The sequence below is a fragment of the Bicyclus anynana genome, chromosome 21 (assembly GCF_947172395.1).
Source record: "Bicyclus anynana chromosome 21, ilBicAnyn1.1, whole genome shotgun sequence".
NCBI lineage: Eukaryota > Metazoa > Arthropoda > Insecta > Lepidoptera > Nymphalidae > Bicyclus > Bicyclus anynana.
In genome coordinates this window covers 1626771-1646023 of record NC_069103.1, presented here as the reverse complement: position 1 = coordinate 1646023, position 19253 = coordinate 1626771, and the positions used below count along the sequence as shown (strand labels likewise).

Sequence of the window (19253 nt, the reverse complement as noted above, 5' to 3'; positions counted from 1 at the left end):
ACAACTCAAAAGTTGGAGGTGCATTCCCCGGACCGGATTCGAACCTACGCCTTCCAAAATCGGAAGCAGAGGTCATATCCACTGGGCTATCACGGCTCTCATGCATCATGCTTTTGAAAAAGTTGCACTCACAAATACCTACGCCTACCTGTAATGAAACAGTCCTATTGGGTGCGGTAGATAGTGAAAGTCCTGGGTTCGATTTGATTCATTTTCGGGCTGTGGAATACTGAGCTTTTGTCTACGGCTATATAAGAGCATTTTTGCGGATTAATAATTCTATGTAGTTCTGTATAGTGATGGTTACAGGTTAATTTAACTAACATTTTGAAGACCGATTTTCAAAATTAATTAACCAATGGTGAAAACTAAAAAGTTACATTATCAGCCAGTGGCGTGCACTAGGTTCGTAACTAGGGTAGGCATTATACGAACAAATTGTACAAAATTCAAAATTTCTTCTCCAGTACAGATTCGTTATGATTTCTCAGAGTAGGCAGAGCATTTATGGATTTATGAAGTGCACGCCAATATTATCATCGAGTAACATAGGCTATATTTTTATCCCCAGTACCATGGTGGGCTAGTGGTAAATAAAACTAATTAGACATATTTTATCGCAATTTTTTATTCATCATAATGTTGTACATTTTCATAAAATCTAGTCATCATTAGCGACATTACATTACAGCTTAGAGCCTAAAAACGAACCAGCATTTTTTTTAATAAAAATTAAAAATGAAAGCTTTTAATCGATTTTCCATTCATGTGGACAGTTTGGTATGATACTCAAAATGAAAGTACGAAAAGTAAATTATTAGAGGTCATTCGTATAATTCGTCAGATGTGGCAAGAGGTAATCAAAGTGTTACATTTAACAAGTGAGAATTATATTCGTTAATACATTACGAGTACATGCAACCAAACGAACCAATTTCTTCTAAAAAATATATTAACTGGCTTTAAAGCCCTGAGTTCCAGTCCTTTGAGCCTTAATTTCTTCTAATATCAACTACTAAAAATTACTAGTGGCGCCTATCAATCCAGTTTTATATGGATAACCATAGAAATATTACATGAGCTTTGTATTTTTTAGAGAACGCAATTTTATTTTTGGGACATGATTGTGTGGGGGGGTCAATAGAAGGTTAACCTCAATTTTCTGGGGTCACTATTTTCGCGATATTTCGTTAACTATGCGTCTTACAAAAAATTGTAAAATCATAATTTGTAGCAAATTGTTTTGCCTACAAATACGTTTATATAACTTTTGGCCTAAATTATAAGTTAAAGAAGAATGTGCCATAAATAAAATTGCATCCTATAAAGAATGCAATAGTCAGTCATAAATTGTAACATTTAAATGGATTATATAGCGCTAATATGAATCACCAGTAAAAAAAAATCTACATAATACTAAAATACCTGACACAAAATATATGTATGACCCCTTATTGGAAACTAATTGAATTATTTATTGTATTTGAGTTATAATATTAATTTTTATACAGAATATAATACGGGTAGGTTGGTAGAGAAACGGTTTACATGGGGAGACGAATAGTAGAAAAATGTCCAACGAAAATTTTCAATGTTTTCACACTGTGACTATCGCGTTATTGTAAACGCGAATTTGTAAGGAAATGAAACAGTTGTGCAGTAATGCCATTAGATGGCGCTGTTCATTTCCTTAGAAATTTGCGTCTTATACTAAACTAGAAGTTTTTGCCCGTTTTTTACACCATTCAACTACACAAATAGGTATTTTTACGGAGCTCCTTACCCGACGAATACGATTACAACTATGAGACATCGATACTATAGAGGCAGTTTTTATATTCGCAAAAGATCGTTGATCATATACTTTGGCAGAAATGTAACGTCCAGCGAGGCAGGTTCTATACAATAATTGGTTTGAGGCGATATAACCCTGTCACTAACTGTAGCTTGGCAACTTCGTTCGTAACACTCCCGATTGTCCGCGCGGGCCGGGGGGGCTTGTAGCGATGAATGGAAAACCCACGACTGATGCATCTTTCGTTCGTAACACTCCCGATAGTCCGCGCGGGGCGGGGGGCGTGTAGCGATGAATGAAAAACCCACGACTGATGCACCTTTCGTTCGTAACAATCTCGATGGTCCGCGCGGGCTGGGGGACGTGTAGCGATGAATGAAAAACCCACGACTGACGCATCTTTCGTTCGTAACACTCCCTATAGTCCGCGCGGGGCGGGGGGCGTGTAGTGATGAATGAAAAACCCACGACTGATGCATCTTTCGTTCGTAACACTCCCGATAATCCGCGCGGGGCGGGGGGCGTGTAGCGATGAATGAAAAATCCACGCCTGATGCACCTCACCTCCCCGCACTTCTTTCCCCCCGTCGCCCGCATATCATGGGAGTGTCATCAACAACTTGCCAGACTATACAGTGACGCAGCCCAAATTCAACGCAATTCGACGGAAACTTTTATAAACATTCTGTTCTTAATCTACCCTCCATTTTTACAAAAAGATTTTTTACGACTAACGAGACATTATTAAATAAGAAAAAAAATTGCTGCTCACCATTACATACGCTCTCACCTTTCAAACAAAAATAGTGACAAAATTGGTAAAACTAAACTTACTTACACATTAAGATACAAAACCTATGTCTTACAATTTAAAAATACTGTGCAAAATAGTTAATTTTGCTACAATAGTTAACTTTTAAGCCTAGTTCTCCATTGGTACCGGTTAGTGATAGCAATTTCCTTTTGTACACCAAACTTTACAACAGACGTGAGAAACCAGCGTCTTATTCCGCATATAAAATGTCTATGCAAATAAATATAATGCAGAGAAATGTCAACCAATAGCGACAAACCGGAAATACCACTATCTCTTTCATTATGTTGGAACGAAAGAGATGGGACAGGGTCAACTCCGCCACCATTGGTCCACATTTTGTCTATTCCTGTTCACATGTCGTTGATCGTATGCTAAGTCTATTGTACTGTAGATATCTCGTTGAAATATAGCTTTCTCTTTTGTCTCAACACAATTAAAAAGAGCTATATCGGATGGCACATGTCTTTCTCTCGTCTTGAAATGTCACGGTGAGCTGCTTAGACTGAGAAGAAGTCACTGGAGAAGAGAGAAAGACAAATGTCGACCAATAGCGGTGTAAACAAAAATATTTCCTGCCATCACAAAATACCAAATCATCAGGAAATATCTCGTGACATTTAGATCTACTGAACTGTTACAAAAAATAATAAAAACGCCTTTTAGAGTATAGTTGAGTGTACAAAAAGAATTGCTTTTTTTTTAAATACAGTGTTTTGGCCATTATCAATACAGTGCAACTTTGAGACGTAACTCCTAGGGCGGAGGGTCCATTTCAGTTTGACTCCCGTAACAATATGATTGTATAGAATAGTCTCGTCCTGGTTGTATAATAGGCGTTCGAGATATTTAGAGATGTGCATTTCATACATGCAAAAACGCACTGAAGAGATTTTCCATTTTGTACAATTTGTATTATAGTGCCTACCCTAGCTAAATACCTTGTGCACACCAGTGCCTCAAAGCTGAAGTGGTGATGCAACAAGTAGTTCATAGTAACAGTAATAGTATTTTGATGTTAGAGTATAGTATTTCTTTTATATAACCAGAGGTAGAGTCAATACAAATAGACAAACTTGATATACAAAAATTCAACCGACTTCCAAGTCAAAAAATAACTTTAACTAAAAAGCAAAAAATAACATCCTACCTATGTGCTACCTTCTGATCAGTTTGAAGGCGGTGCCAAGCCAGTGTCGTGTTTTAATTAAAGCTGTTTCTAAAAGAACCACAGAAATTTTGTAGTTAAAACGTGTTTAATTAAAACATCACTGGCTTGGCACCGCCTTCAAACTGATCAGAAGGTAGCACATAGGTAGGATGTTATTTTTTGCTTTTTAGTTAAAGTTATTTTTTGACTTGGAAGTCGGTTGAATTTTTTTTATTAAAATTTTTATTTTTTTATTTTTAGTGTTAGCATACCTACTGCGTGTGTACAGTCACAACCTATCTAAGTGGAAAGTTCTTATCAAGACAAAATTATCAGCCCTCGGTCTTGGGGTCATACAAGACCGTTAGCCCGGTCCAAGGAAGGACAGAGACATCTTCTCTGTGTTTCACTTGGACAAATCTCCTTTGGCGCGTCCACGTCGCGGGGGTGGGCATCACGGGAGTCAGTAGGCCGGCTCACGTGATGGCGAAGTTCGGAGGGGGTCCCAGTACTGCGGGGAATATCGCGGTCCCCTGCCTAGGGTTACAGGTGAAGACCTCAAATCCAGGCAGCGTCTGTACTCGGAGCGAGCGGCTGTCTGGTCAGCGTCTGTTCCACATTGGGCGGCTGTTTTTTCTTTGAAAGATGGGAAGGAGGAGATCTATAGAGATCTTGATTTATAACATGGAAGCACAACAAAAAAAACATATACCCCAGGCGGGTACCAGCGCTGAGCATTCTCGCGCCGGAGAATCCCGTCCCCTGGAAGCTCCGGCTGATGAAAGGGGCTGCCCCTCGTATTCTGGGGGGGGCAACGTTTTGCCAAAATGTATCAAGCCATTTAAAGGAGAGGAAGCTGAAAAAGTTGAAGACCCTTTCGCTAGAAGAGGTACAGTACAGAGAACACCACCAGGACTCGCTATAACACAAGAACATGAAACAAATATTGAAAGCGATGCTTCTGAAAATACTGATAACGGTGAAGATGACGAAGATAGTAAACTTATCAAACACAGAAGAGTAGAAGAAGAAAAACGGCCAAAGAAAAGGAAAAAAGTATCGAGCCCTACTATGGTACAACCAAACGACATAGAACCCTCAGAAGAACTAAAGAAAATCAAGGCTAAGGTAGAGGAACTGGCAAAATTTACTAGAGGGAATAAGAGAGTTCACCAAGAGATCAAACAATTTGCATTGGACTTAACAAGCCTAGTCAGACAGACAGTTACAAAATATAAATATGATATGGCAAAGTTCTATGAACTACAACAGGATTTTAATATGTACAAGAGTACACAAGAACTACGCGTCTCAGAATTAGAAACTCAAATTAAAAGTATTAAAGAAGACTACGAAAATAAATTTGAAGAATTAAGAAATGAAAGAGATTACATATACACTAAAAATAAAATCCCTGACAATAGATTCAATCTCAATGACCAGGAACTAAAGAACTATGACGAGCTGCTGTCGAAACTTCACCTAGAATGGACAAACGATAGTTTTAAAAATGTTATAATAGACCACGGTGATATATTTAGAGATGTCCGCAGCAATGTGGTATACTTTTGTGAAGACAATACAAAAGTGCAGTCGAGAGTCGGAAAAAGGGTGATCAATAGATATCCAGAAGTGCTAGAAGGAGACAAGATAATCTGTGAAGGGGGGAGTTACAATATAATAGAGCAATCAGTAACAATTCTGACTACAGAAAAAAGCAAAACTAAGACAAATAGGGTAATTGTTTTTTTCTATGATCCATATAAGCAAGACGGAAGAAGTCAACAGGATATTTATAACTTATGTGAAGAAATCAAAGAAATTGCAAAAAATCTTGGTATGTCGGAAATATCGATTGTCGCACCTCAGGGCATAGAAAGTAATACTATGCGCAAGATCCTCCAAGCAATATTTAAAACTACAGAGATCTCAGTATTCCTGAGAACGAAAAAAAGAATGCAAGGAGAAAGAAGTAAAAATACGGCGAGAAAGCCAGAAGATATTATACTTATTAAAGGAGATACAGAGTCATATGCACATGTACTAAAAAAGCTAAAACTTGGTCTTAAAGGAAGCGAGGTTTTAGAACAGATCAAAGGAGTGAGAAAGACGAATAGAGGCGACGTATTAGTAAGAGTAAAAGAAAATGCTGATGAAGTGTCCAAAACTATTAAAGACTTGGTACAAAATAAGAACGTGAAGATGCTTGTCAAAAATCAAAAAAGTACACTACACATTAGGGATATTGATAGTACAGCAGACATAGAAGAAGTTAAGACAGCAATATGCGACGCAAATATAGATCAATCAATAGATCAACTGGAAGTGAGATCCCTAAGACCAATGAAAAATGGTAATCAAATAGCGACGATAGTTCTTAACGAAAAAGATGCAGATAAAATCTTGGAAAATGTCAAAATTAGAATAGGACTAAGTATCTGTAGAGTTCAAAAAAGAATTGACGTTACAAAATGTTATCGGTGCTGGGCATATGACCATGTAGCACCAAAATGCACAGGCGTGGATAGAAGCCAAAAATGCCACCACTGTGCTCAAGATGGACATAAGGCCATAGACTGCACAAATGAAGCTTTCTGTCCACATTGCAACATTAATGGTCATCCAGCAGGTAGTGGTAGGTGTAGATTCTTTAAGCTAGCCCTAAGTAAAGCCAGAAAGAACAAGAAGGGAGACGTCATGGAGTTCTCTAAGAAACCAAATTCATAGTCCTCCAAGTAAACGCGAACAGAAGTATCACTGCCCACGATATGGCCATGATAGTAGCGTATGAAACTAAGTGCGATTTCATAGCCTTTACCGAACCAAATTTAGCAAAATGTAAAACCAACAATAAACATCAATATATCAGTGAGGATTTAAGTGCTATGATCATTAATTATAGCAAAAAATATGATATATTAAATTACCGCACTGTGGGTTGCTTTATTTGTGTGGAGACCAAAAATACTACCATATACAGTGTGTATATTAGCCCAAATAAATGTACCCATGAGGATTTTTTAACCCACTTGGAAAACATCCAATATGACATTAGGATGCTGGCATGTCCTACAAACGAATTTATAATAACTGGGGACTTTAATGCCAAACACGTCTGTTGGGGAGGTAGAGACACAACAAAACGAGGCATTGACCTGCTGGAGTGGACGCAGTCCTTAGAGCTCAACATTCTCAATGACGGAAAAGTGCCAACCTGCGTACGCCCAAACGGAGTCTCATACATCGACCTCACTATTGTAAGTGATAACTTGCCCACACAGAATATTACATGGTCAGTCCTCGAGGATGATGTTCCTATGAGTGATCATAGAATCATCATAACTAAGATTGAGGAAAAAATAAAAGACAAACCAAAATATACGTTTGGAAAGACTGATATGGATATTTTTTTTGAAATCTTTGAAAAAACAATACTTGGGAAGGAAATAAATCATGAGGAATGTGACCATGCTCTAGGAATAGCTTTCAAGGAAAGTACCCCAAAAATCAGATGTAACGTCGATTATAAGTTACCTTACTGGTGGACTGAAAGTATTCAGGCGAAAATAAAGGATGTCAGAATAAAAAGAAGGAAGTTTCAGAAATGTAAGAATACTCAAAGAAGAGAAGATCTGAAGCATGACTATAAAATCCATAAAAATGAACTGAAATGGGCAATAATTTCTGCAAAAAAACTGAGGTGGGGCAATATGTGTGACAATTTAGAAGATGACGTATTTGGTGGAGCCTACAAAATAGTAAAAAGCCAACTCCAACTACCAAATCCAAAAAGAACTTTACCTCTCAAAGAAAAGATTAATGTGTTCAAAGAGCTTTTTACAACAACACAAGAAGAGAGAATAAATATAGAAGAAGTAAATGAAGACAGAGACGATCTAAAAGGATTGAAGTTTTGCGAGGGGGACATCAAGAGAGCGGCAAATAAAATAAAACTGGGAAAAGCGCCAGGCCCTGACTCTCTGCCCCCAGAAGTTGTAAAAAGAGTCATATTAAAATATTCTACCTACTTTCTCACACTATTCAACGGACTCCTGGAAAGTGGGAAGTTTCCGGAACGCTGGAAACTAGCTAAACTTATTCTGATCGACAAACCAAAGAAGAAGCCCTCGGATCCTACTAAATATCGACCAATTTGCTTGATCAATATTCTGGCTAAGGTTTACGAGACTCTCCTAAATAGCAGACTAATAAGAGATATAGACGAAAAAGGTGGTCTCAATGATAACCAGTTTGGCTTCCGAAAAGGTAGAACAACCATTGGCGCTATTAAGCAAGTTGTATCATATGCAAGAGCTGCCAAAGTAGAAAACCAATGGAACGGCTTGATCTTAATAGACGTGAGAAATGCATTTAATACGGCATCTTGGGTAAAAATAATAGCTAAACTAAAAATAAAAAAGGTTAACAAGTACTTAGTAAATAGCATTATAGACTATCTAGAGCAGAGAGCTATTCAAATTAACAAGGAAACCAAACTTGCTATCGGAGGTGGTGTCCCTCAAGGTTCCGTTCTCGGCCCAACCCTGTGGAACATTCTATACGACGATGTTATGTCAATAGATGTTCCAGAGGGGGTTAAATTAGTCTGCTATGCAGATGATCTAGCAGTGTCAGTGACTGCTAAAGATAGTATAGATCTGGTAAGAAAAGGTAACGAGACCCTGTATAGTGTGATGCTATGGATGACGCATAATCGGCTAGAAATTGCTCCGGAAAAAACTGTGGCCATTATCTTTAATAGGAGAATACGTGCGGATATCCATTTCACGTGCGGTAGTACACCGGTGGTACCCACTCCCACTGTAACGTATCTGGGTGTTACTCTGGACTCACGGCTGAACTTCAGCAAGCACTTAAATATGGCCTGTGAAAAGGCCCATAAAACTACCCGAGCATTGTCTTCATTACTGCCTAACACTCGAGGACCAAGTTCACAAAAAAGGAGAACATTAGCTTTGGCAATGCAATCTGTGGTAATGTATGCGGCGCCTATATGGGTGACGGCCATGGATAAAGACATGTACAGGAAAATGGTACTGAGCTCTCAGAGAACCATGGCATTAAGATCATGCTGCGCTTACAGAACCATCTCTACTGATGCTGCTCTTGTATTGGCAAATCTTATTCCGATCCATCTTCTGGCTCGGGAAAGGTCAAAAACATACAAGATGGAAATGCCAGAGGAAAGAAGTATGGCCAGAGAAAAGACGTTAGAGGCGTGGCAAAGGGAGTGGGATCAATCTGCGGACGGTCGTTGGACTCACAGACTGATCAAGAATATTAAGAGCTGGGTAAACAGAAAACATGGGAGCATTACATTCGGAATGACTCAGTGCTTTACAGGTCATGGGGTCTTTAAGCAGTATACAACACGCATAAAAAAAACTGAGAGCTCCAATTGCATGTACTGCATTGACCCCAATGATGATGCAGAACATACAATTTTTTCCTGCCCTCGGTTCCGAGCTGAAAGAGAGGAAGCAACGAAGGACCTAGGACAAGAGATGACAGCAGATAATGTAATAAATATAATGCTGGAATGCAGTGAGAAATGGAATATAGTTAGGAATTATCTGGACACTATAATGAAGATCAAGGAGACGGATGAAAGAGAGAATGGGAAGTAAGACTCGCGACGTTGGTGGTAGGCTTTATGGCAGGAACACCAAACGTCTAGAAGGTAGGAGGGGTTTTTAGCCGGTAAGAGTCCGGCACTACCCAACATGGGTGTCCATGAGGATTTTCCCCCCTACGGAAAAAAAAAAAAAAAAAAAAAAAAAAAAAAAAAAAAAAAAAAAAAAGACAAAATTATCAAGTCCAAACACAAGGTAGCTACTGTGAGCCGTCGAGGAGTTCTCTTCACTGTGCTTCGTTTTCATCACCAGACCCTTAATACAGTCACAATCCATCTAGGTGGAAAGTTCTCATCAATACAAATTTATCAAGTCCAAACACAAGGTAGCTACTGTGAACCGTCGAGGAGTTCTCTTCACTGTCCCTTGTCTTCATCATCAGACCCTTAATACAGTCACAATCCATCTAGGTGGAAAGTTCTCATCAACACAAATTTATCAAGTCCAAACACAAGGTAGCTACTATGAACCGTCGAGGAGTTCTGTTCACTGTCCCTCGTCTTCATCACCAGACCCTTAATACAGTCACAATCCATCTAGGTGGAAAGTGCTCATCAATACAAATTTATCAAGTCCAAACACGAAGTAGCTACTGTGAACCGTCGAGGAGTTCTCTTCACTGTCCCTCGTCTTCATCACCAGACCCTTAATACAGTCACAACCCATACAGGTGGAAAGTACTCATCAATACAAATTTATCAAGTCCAAACAAAAGGTGACTGCTGTAAATCGTTGACGAGTTCCATCGTCTGTGTTTCGGCTCCATCATCAGACCAACTCCAAACCTTCATAAAGTTGTAGTGGTTTAAAATACCTTATGGAAACACTAACAAACGCACTAGCCGTCTCTACAACTTTCGAAAGTTCCCTTCAATTTCTCCAGGATGCCATCATCAGATCCTGACATGAAAAAAATGGGACCACCCTGGAAGTAAACCCTTCAAAACAAAAAAAGAATTTTCAAAATCGGTCCATAATTGACGGAATTATCGCTGGACATACATAAAAAAAAAAAAAAAAAAAAAAAAAAAAAAAAAAAAAAAAACATACATACAGCCGAACGTAGAACCTCCTCCTTTTTGGAAGTCGGTTAAAAACCATATCTAAAATGAGCACTACTTAAAATAAAATATTTTGGATTCATTTAATTTATTATTCAAGTAATAAATCTCATGGAATTTGAGTATGATGAAAAATGATGATCATTATGACAAGTGATTATGAATGGTGATGACTATGGTAAATAATGACTGTTGAATGTTGCTTTTGATGTGATTTGTGAATTGATAAGTGTTACTAGCTAGTGTTAAGTCTACAGGAGCGTAGCTACCGGCGTATCAGCCGTTTCATTGATATAGGGCCCCCGGACTACAAGAGCCCCTTACGTGTGAAACCAAAAATTAGTAAAATGTAGGTAATAGGTAATGTTTTCTCTTCTACAGGGGCGTAGCTACCGAAGTATCAGCCGTTTCAATGATATGGGGCTCCCGGACTACAAGGGCCCCTTACGTGTGAAAGCAAAAATTAGTAAAATGTAGGTAATAGGTAATGTTTTCTCTTCTACAGGAGCGTAGCTACCGAGGTATCAGCCGTTTCAATGATATGGGGCCCCCCGGACGTGTGAAAGCAAAAATTAGTAAAATGTAGGTAATAGGTAATGTTTTTTCTTGTACAGAGGCGTAAGCTACCGCCGTATCAGCAGTTTCATTGATATAGGGCCCCCGGACTACAAGGGCCCCTTACGCGTGAAACCAAAAAATAGTAAAATGTAGGTAATAGGTAATGTTTTTCCTTTCTTTTTTAATTCACAATCTCTTTTTTTTACATGGTCTAACAAGGGCCCAAATGTAGGTGCATTTTTGTTTATTTTGTGAGACATCTTTAACTTTGATACATGCGGCAACCAATGTTTCTACATATACAATATATGAAATTGTCGAAGTGAAAATTTTAATGACATGAAAATCTGTATAAAATAGAGAGGAATTTGAGTAGTAAAGCTTTATGTAACAGAGTTCCATTGGTCCAGGAATCAAACCTGCACCTTAGCTTGGACACAAGGGTTAGTACTTTGCAAGTGAAATGTTACTCAGTTTATAAGGTTTCCACTTACCATTAATAGGCCTAACATGTGACCCACGACATAAATCTCGTAATGACAAAAAATTACATGTTGTCGACCAATACCAATTCGCCTGTGGCGCAGTGGTATGCGCGGTGGATTCATAAGCTAAGAGGTCCTGGGTTCGATTGAGGTTATCTTAATTGGACCGTGTCTGGTCATGACTAATATTCCCTCCCGTTCCCCTCCAATTAGGCGGAAAAGATTTTTAGGAGTGGGTACGACAATGTCCACCGGGCGGGGATCGAACCACCACCTCTGTGATGAGTCCGACCTCTGTATGACTGAGCTATTGGGGCTTATTAATTTTTGCTTTTACGAAACAATTTCTATAATTTTATTCCTAATACGAAAGAGAGAACTATATTTTGGATGCGGCCGCTATTGGTCGACAATTGTTTTTGATTGTCTCCACGAGATATTATGTTGTGGGTCGCATTTTATGCCTACAGGTGGACTATCGGCTTGGTCCATTAACTATTACTACAAAAAAGAGGCTTTGCCATACCATGACAAAACACTGTATCTAAAAAAACAACCATTTTTGAGAAATCACAAATATATTTGCAAGATACAGTGTATAATACGAATACATTTCTCACAGTATTTTAGTCTTCAAAAAAAATATTATTCAAATGCCAGTATATGTAACCATGTGCGAGGACCATCGATCTCCTATTAAAAAGTAGATGCACAATCAGCGACCAAAAAACGTCCCCACTCAATGAGTGCCAAACACAGTTCCTTGGCACTCAATTTAAGTAGTCGCATTTGCAAATTCAACCTCAAACTCAATCCTAAAAGTGGAATTTGCTCTGAATTTGGGAGTTTATTGAATATTGGACTATATTGGCCTTTAGGTATAATTTTCTTTACCAATAATTCTAATACTGTCAGAGCAAAATTGGCCAGTTTTTAAGCGAAATTTTTTACATGATTGTGCGTCTTTTTTCTTATAAGAGGTCAATGGTGAGGACCTCATTCATGCATTTAGATACAATAGAGAAAACAACGTATCTGAAGATACAGTGTAATGTCATAGCACAACAGGGCAGTATGTATGTGTGTTTTTGTGTGTTTAATGCCTATTTGCTTCAATAACGTGATATCTCAAAAAAACACAATTTTACATAGAAAAATTAATTTAAAAAAAACTTGTCACAAATAATGCGTTTTTCAAGTTAATTTAAAATTATACACATTATTAACATAATAAAAGTTTGTATGGATGTTTGTTACTCTTTAACGCCACAACTAGGTACTTGACAGATTCGGATTTGTAAAAAGTGCATTCGCGAGCGTCCTCTAGTTACATTAAAAATTACATAAGTATTAACACAATCTTTTTTTTTAACTTGTAAGGCTAATGTAAAATTATGATTTTTGACAAATCACATTATTGAAGCAAACAAGCGATGTGTGTCCACAATCATATTGTCCGGGGTCACGCATGTCCGGGGTCACGCACGCCCGGGGTCACGCGCCCCCGGGACCAGCGAGTGGGGGGTCACTCAGCGCATCCGGTAGTGGTTCTTCTCCTGCACCTGACACAGCTCGCCCTTGAAGGCGATCTCCAGCTCGAAGTCCAGGTCGCGGTTGTTGCGCGCGTTCTGGCGCATCGAGAAAGTGCCCATTATCTCCTCGCCTTTCTTCACCTGCAATTTACATCATCATCATTGAACACCCATATACGACTCACTGCTGAGCACGAGTCTCTTTTTAGACTGAGAGGGCTTAGGCAATGTGGATTGGCAGACTTCACACATGATGTTTTTCCTTCACCATACACGCAGCATACACTATGTACGACTCAATACTAACGCCTGAAAAGTGAAAGGTGCGCAACCGAGGAGCAGCACGAACGCATGTGCACGATGATAGCGGCAGCGCATGGTGAAAAGTGCGCAGAACAGGTTACGCACAAAAAACGTAACGCCGTCATTCGTTCATCGAATTTTACTGCCCACATTTTTTTCATACTGGGGACTATAGTATATGTAAAATCTATTCTTAAAGAGTAAACTCCAATAACTTTAATGGTAAGTCAAATATCACAAGAACGTGTACTCACAGTCATATACTCGTCGAAGTAGAAGACAGTCTGCTTCCAGTGCGTGTAGGGCGCCTCCGGGGCGGTGCTGAAGCCGAGCCGCTTGTGCGACTTGCTGAACTCCACCGTGAAGAACGTCACCAGCGCCTGGATGAAGTCGTTGCGGCGCACCTGGTGTACAGAACCCAACATACCAATAATATTATATTGATGGGTAAAAGCAATTCTATTGTAAGCTCTCAGACCAATTATAGAAAGACCAGTAATTAACCCAAATTCATAAACAAAATTGTCTGTCATTTCCCAAGAAAAATGAGCTTAGATTTGGTATCTTATACTAAACTAGAGGTTTTTTCCCATTTTTTACACTTTTTAACTTAACAAAAATGTATTTTATTTATGGAGCTTTTATTTTAACCAACAATCTTAATTACAACTATGAAACATTGATTCTATAGAGAAACGTTTTTATAATCGCATTAGATTGTAGATCATATACTTTCGACAGAATATAATGGCTAGTGAGGCAGGTCCTATACAATAATAATTGGTCTGAGTATAAACATAATTTTTTTTTTAATTTTTTAATTTCAGATTTAGAATCAGAAAAAATCCTGCATTGAACGAACCAATGCCCAACAAGAAATTTTAGTGCAGCATTCAGATTTTACCCTACTTTTTCACCCTGGTTCTAAAAGATGTCATTTTAATAGATACAATTAGAGATGGGCCGAGTACTCGGTTGATACTCGGTACTCGGCGTACTCGGCGGATTTTTTGATACTCGTACTCGGCCGAATAACTCGGTCGGTGAATGCCGAGTATACCTTGTTTAAGAAAATCATTATTTAGGTACATATAATTAAAACAACAGCGTTCAACAGGAGACTGCGCCTTCTGATCTGGTGGTAGAGTCACTACAAATAGTCAAACTTGACGTTTTAAAAGTGCTTGTAAAACTAAGCCTACTTGAAAAAAACAATTTTGGATTGAATTAATACTTGTTTACGCGCGCGAAATGGGAATTTGATTGAACAGAGTTACTCGGCTGAGTACTCGGTTGAAAAAAAATTTAACGCATCTCTAGATATAATGTCAGTCTTTGACTGCAATCTCACCTGATGGTAAGTGATGATGCAATCTAAAATAGAAGTGGACTAACTTGTTTAAATGAGGATGAAAATCCACACCCCCTTTCAGTTTCTACATGACATTGTACCGGAACGCTAATTCCCTTGGTGGTACATCTTTGCCAGTAACTAATGTGGCAACTAGCCACGCCCCTTTTGGAATAATTTTTTTTCTAAAATCTCAAAGTTATTATGCTTTGATGAACATTTTGCATTTTGTGCTTCACAGCAACTTTACTTTTTATCATTGATATGTATGTAACCCCTGACATATAACTTTGCCATGAATTTTTGTATTGAACAAACTAATAGTAATTGCAAATTGCATTGCTAAATTATAGTTGAAATGAAAATAAGAAAATAATGGAATCAAATTAAAAATTACACTACAAAAAAAAAAATTAGATATAATTACTGTCAGAAGAAACTTGGCTTCAAAATTCAGATCTTCCTTCTTGACTGTATACAAATCTATTTCCTTCAGCAGACAGGAGTTAGTGACAACCTACAAGAAACAAATAAATACTTTAGTAAGTAATACTAACACAATATTTCATCAATTTTTTTCATCTAATTACATAAAACTTTCAATTGTTTTTGAAATTACATAACCTTCAAACATAGTGACAATTTTTGTTTTTTATGTATTCTTTAATTAATATTGATGACTTGATTTTCCCGAAAGCCTCATAAATATCAATATATTTCAACTTATGCGAATTATTCTGCTATGGTATGACATTACTCTGTCGTCGTCGTCATCAACCCATATTCGGCTCACTACTGAGCTCGAGTCTCCTCTCAGAATGAGAGGGGTTAGGCCAATAGTCCACCACGCTGGCCCAATGCGGATTGGCAGACTTCACACACGCAGAGAATTAAGATAATTCTCTGGTATGCAGAACTTTGACATTACTCTGTATTCATTGGTCTGACTGGTCATTACTCTGTATCTTCACATAATGTTTAGTGATAACACTCCCAAGTGAAGTCATAAGTACATATGTATTATCATCATCATCATCAACCCATGATGATGATGATAATACATATACTCCTCTCAAAATGAGAGGGGTTAGGCCAATGGTCCAACACGCTGACCCAATGCGGATAAATTCTCTGGTATGCAGGTTTACTACCGATGTTTTTCCTTCACTGTTAAGAGACATGTGATATTTAATTTCTAAATTTAATGACTCAAATTAACCTGAATATATTTAGAAAGAAATAATTTATTTAGAACTTTATGTAGATATTGTGATACTTATTTTTCGCTTTTCAATTCATTATGCTTAAACAGTCAGGTTTTTTGTTTTTATAATATTTTTTAAGATAAAATGTTATGTCATGATACGGCAGTATTGGTAATGCAAATTACCTGTTTAGCATCAACCACATCAACCAGTGGCTCGGAAATGGCCACCTTCCTGATGGAGGACATGTCAAAGCCATACACATCGTCCCACCAGTTGATCTTCTCATCCTTGTACTGCCGGTCCTCTATGCCGCAGATGAACAATGTGCACCTACAAGAAAACATTTGTTTTACATGAAGATTCACTGGAAAAGCAACTAATAATATACAGGCTGTCCCATAATTAATGGATAAAACGCAAACAGTAGATGATGCACCACCTAATTATCTAAAACTAATTTTCCAAAAACCCCTAGGTGACCATGTAATATTTTTTTTTGGTTTTTAAAATATCTTGAATCAGTTTAAAAATAGTACTTTCGTAATTACCGTACTTTCGTAATTTACCGTGCTTTCGTAATTTATTTCGTTTACTTCATTTTACGAAAAACAGATCTTTAAAATCGTAATTACAGCAGCATTAAAAAAACTTATTTAAGTTAGTAATATTTGAAAAATCCGAAAAAATATATAATTTTGTCACCCTAGGAATTTTTGGAAAATTATTCAAATTAGTTTTAGAAAATTAGGTGGTGTATCTCCTATTTGAATTTTATCCATTAATTACGGGCCACCCTGCATAATATTATGTGGGGTGCAAACAATGACATTGTCTGCTTGCAAACCTATTTAGAATCTTTAAGACAGGAACATGCTGTTAAACATGGTTTTTGCCTATTTTTCCTAATTTTGTCAAATTTTTCATTAACACTCCACTCCTGTTGGTTATATCTTGGTGTTATACAACTTTGCCTAGGCCTATAATCAGGCCATTGCATCTCACCTATCTGGGAACAGCATGCCGTCAGGGTGGAGCCACTTGTCCCGCGCATATAGCACCGTGTCCAGCATGCTCTCATAGAACAGGCAGTAGCCCATCCACTCTGATATGATGATGTCCACCTTCTCCACTGGCAGCTCAACTTCCTCTACCTGGAAATTATAAATATTTATAGAGGAGACATATAACTCATGTGTCTTAAATGTTGAAGGAAAAACAAATTGTGAGGAAAGCAGCTGCCTACCCGAGAATTTTCTTAATCCTATGCCGGTGAAGTCTGCCAATCTGCATTGGGCCAGCATAGTGGACTATTTGGCCTTACCCCTCTTATTCTGAGAGGAGACTCAAGCTCAGCAGTGAGCCAAATATGTGTTTATAATGATGATGATGATGACATAATAAACTTACCTTCCCTTTAACAATTTCTATGACATCACTAAGTCGATTAGCCTCAATGATCTTGCGTGCATAGTCCACAATGTTGGAGCACTCCACAGCGATCACTCTGGCAGCACCCGCCTTGGCAGCAAACATGGACAGGATGCCTGTGCCGCAGCCTATGTCTAGCACAGTCTGGAAATATTTAGCAATTTAGCAATTGCAGTAATAGTAGAGACTTTCTCTCTAAGTATTTTAATTAGCTGCCATTAGTTGACATTTTATCTATTTCTACTCACGAGGTATCTTGTTGGTTGCAGGCTAATACTGTATTTACTGTAGTATTTCAAGTACAACGGAAGACGCTAATACTGATAGCCCAGTAATAATTTAAGAAATTGATTAAATCCTACATTGTCACAAACTTGGACAAAATATTGAAAAAACAATATTATTAAAATTTTATTTCAATAATGCATGCTGTCTGCAAAAACTCGATATGTTAACTAAGTTAACAGTACATTCTTTTTTGGTGAAATAAAATCTTTAAACCAATTTAGTAATTTCAACAGCCTCCATGGCACAGGGGTATGCACGGCAGATTTACAAGATGGAGGTCCTGGGTTAGATCTCTGGCTGGGCCAATTGAGGTTTTCTTAATCTTTCATTCCAGTACTATGTCATGTAGAAACCGAAGGGGGCGTGGATTTTGATCCTTCTCCTAACAAGTTAGCCCGCTTTCATCTTAGACTGCATCATGAGTTACCATCAGGTGAGATTGTAGACAAGGGCTAACTTGTAAAAAAAATATATTAATAGCCATGTTAGATGATTGTGTATACATAAAGACTGCTGCTTGATGTAGAGGCTAATGTCCGGCCGCTCAGTGATTGTTTCTGACAGGTCGTTGAATGGGATATATTTAATTACAATTACCTTGTTTTATGTCTCATCAGTACAAAGACAAGCAATTGGCATAACCTTAGAACACTGCAGCTCAACAACCTTGCCAGTTCGAAGTTACATCGCCCATTCGATCACGACCTGTTAAAAACGCAATATCGCAGCGGCCGGAGTTAAATGTATTAAATCTTGCACTGAGATACTTAACTCCCTGCCTATTCTACAAAGTTCTAATACACTACAATGCAATAGCAGAAAATGAATACGAAAACAAAGGACACACTTACTTTTCCTTTAAATAGATGCTTGTTATGATACATAGCATTCCTATAGGTGAGGGTGCGGACTTCGTCTTTCAACATTTCTTCGTGGATGCCGAAATGTGCGTACGAGTCGAAGTAATAGTCACGCGAGGTCATCTCCTCAGCCGTAACGTTCTTATCCGGCCCTATAACACGTTCAAAATCCATTTAAACCGAAAAGCCACCAGACAAAAGAACACGTTTTTCACCGCACTATGCCGGTGGCGTCCTTTCTGTTTTTGCATTTAAACTCACCATTTTCCGTCGCTGGCGTTGTTGCGGAAGATGTACTCTCTTGCGCGACATCCATGCTTTCCATTTTCAATTAAAATAGAGAGAACAAGAACAAAAAGCACTATAAAAATTAAACCCTATAACCTATAATTTCAAGTTTCAACGGAGTACGCCGAATCGATCTGTCACAGACGAGAAATTAAATGAGGATTCGTACTTCAGGTAACTGAGTTTTGTGAACTTATAACTACAACACAAGTTGAATTAATAACCTTAAAAGTTAAATATCACAATTTGAAACTATTTCTAACCAAAATTATTTAATTAATAATTATTACAAAAGAGAACTCGAACAAGCTTCTCTTTTTAAAAAAAGAATTTGCGTCATAGATTATAGAGTAAACCAAAACCAATAACAGTTTGACCAAAGAATATATACTCCTAGGAGATGTGTATCTACAGACACGACAATGTTGGACGTTATTTCCGCATATGAAATATTTTTGAATGTAAGTCAGAGGAAAAT

The 19253-nt window shown here is 38.0% G+C and overlaps 1 protein-coding gene across 1 annotated transcript; it reads right to left on the bottom strand.

The window, feature by feature from the left end:
- Window positions 1–608: 608 nt before the first annotated feature.
- On the bottom strand, window positions 609–19105 carry LOC112047974 (protein arginine N-methyltransferase 1). Its single transcript, XM_024085300.2, has 8 exons — window positions 18749–19105; window positions 18479–18639; window positions 17319–17483; window positions 16914–17062; window positions 16094–16241; window positions 15131–15220; window positions 13607–13756; window positions 609–13190 (listed from the first exon to the last, which is right to left on the bottom strand). Exons 1-8 carry the CDS (start codon window positions 18810–18812, stop codon window positions 13047–13049), a joined length of 1071 nt encoding a protein of 356 aa, XP_023941068.1. The 5' UTR covers window positions 18813–19105; the 3' UTR covers window positions 609–13046.
- Between the last annotated feature and the right edge of the window lie 148 nt (window positions 19106–19253).

Bases quoted from the DNA above. Each gene is read 5' to 3' on its own strand.
- LOC112047974 (XM_024085300.2), bottom strand. From the start codon at position 18,812: ATGGAAAGCATGGATGTCGCGCAAGAGAGTACATCTTCCGCAACAACG. The intron at 16,242-16,913 runs GTGAGATGCAAT...GTTTTCTTGTAG, and splicing joins GGCATGCTGTTCCCAGATAG to GTGCACATTGTTCATCTGCG. The intron at 13,757-15,130 runs GTAATTATATCT...TCTGTACACCAG, and splicing joins AAGCCAAGTTTCTTCTGACA to GTGCGCCGCAACGACTTCAT.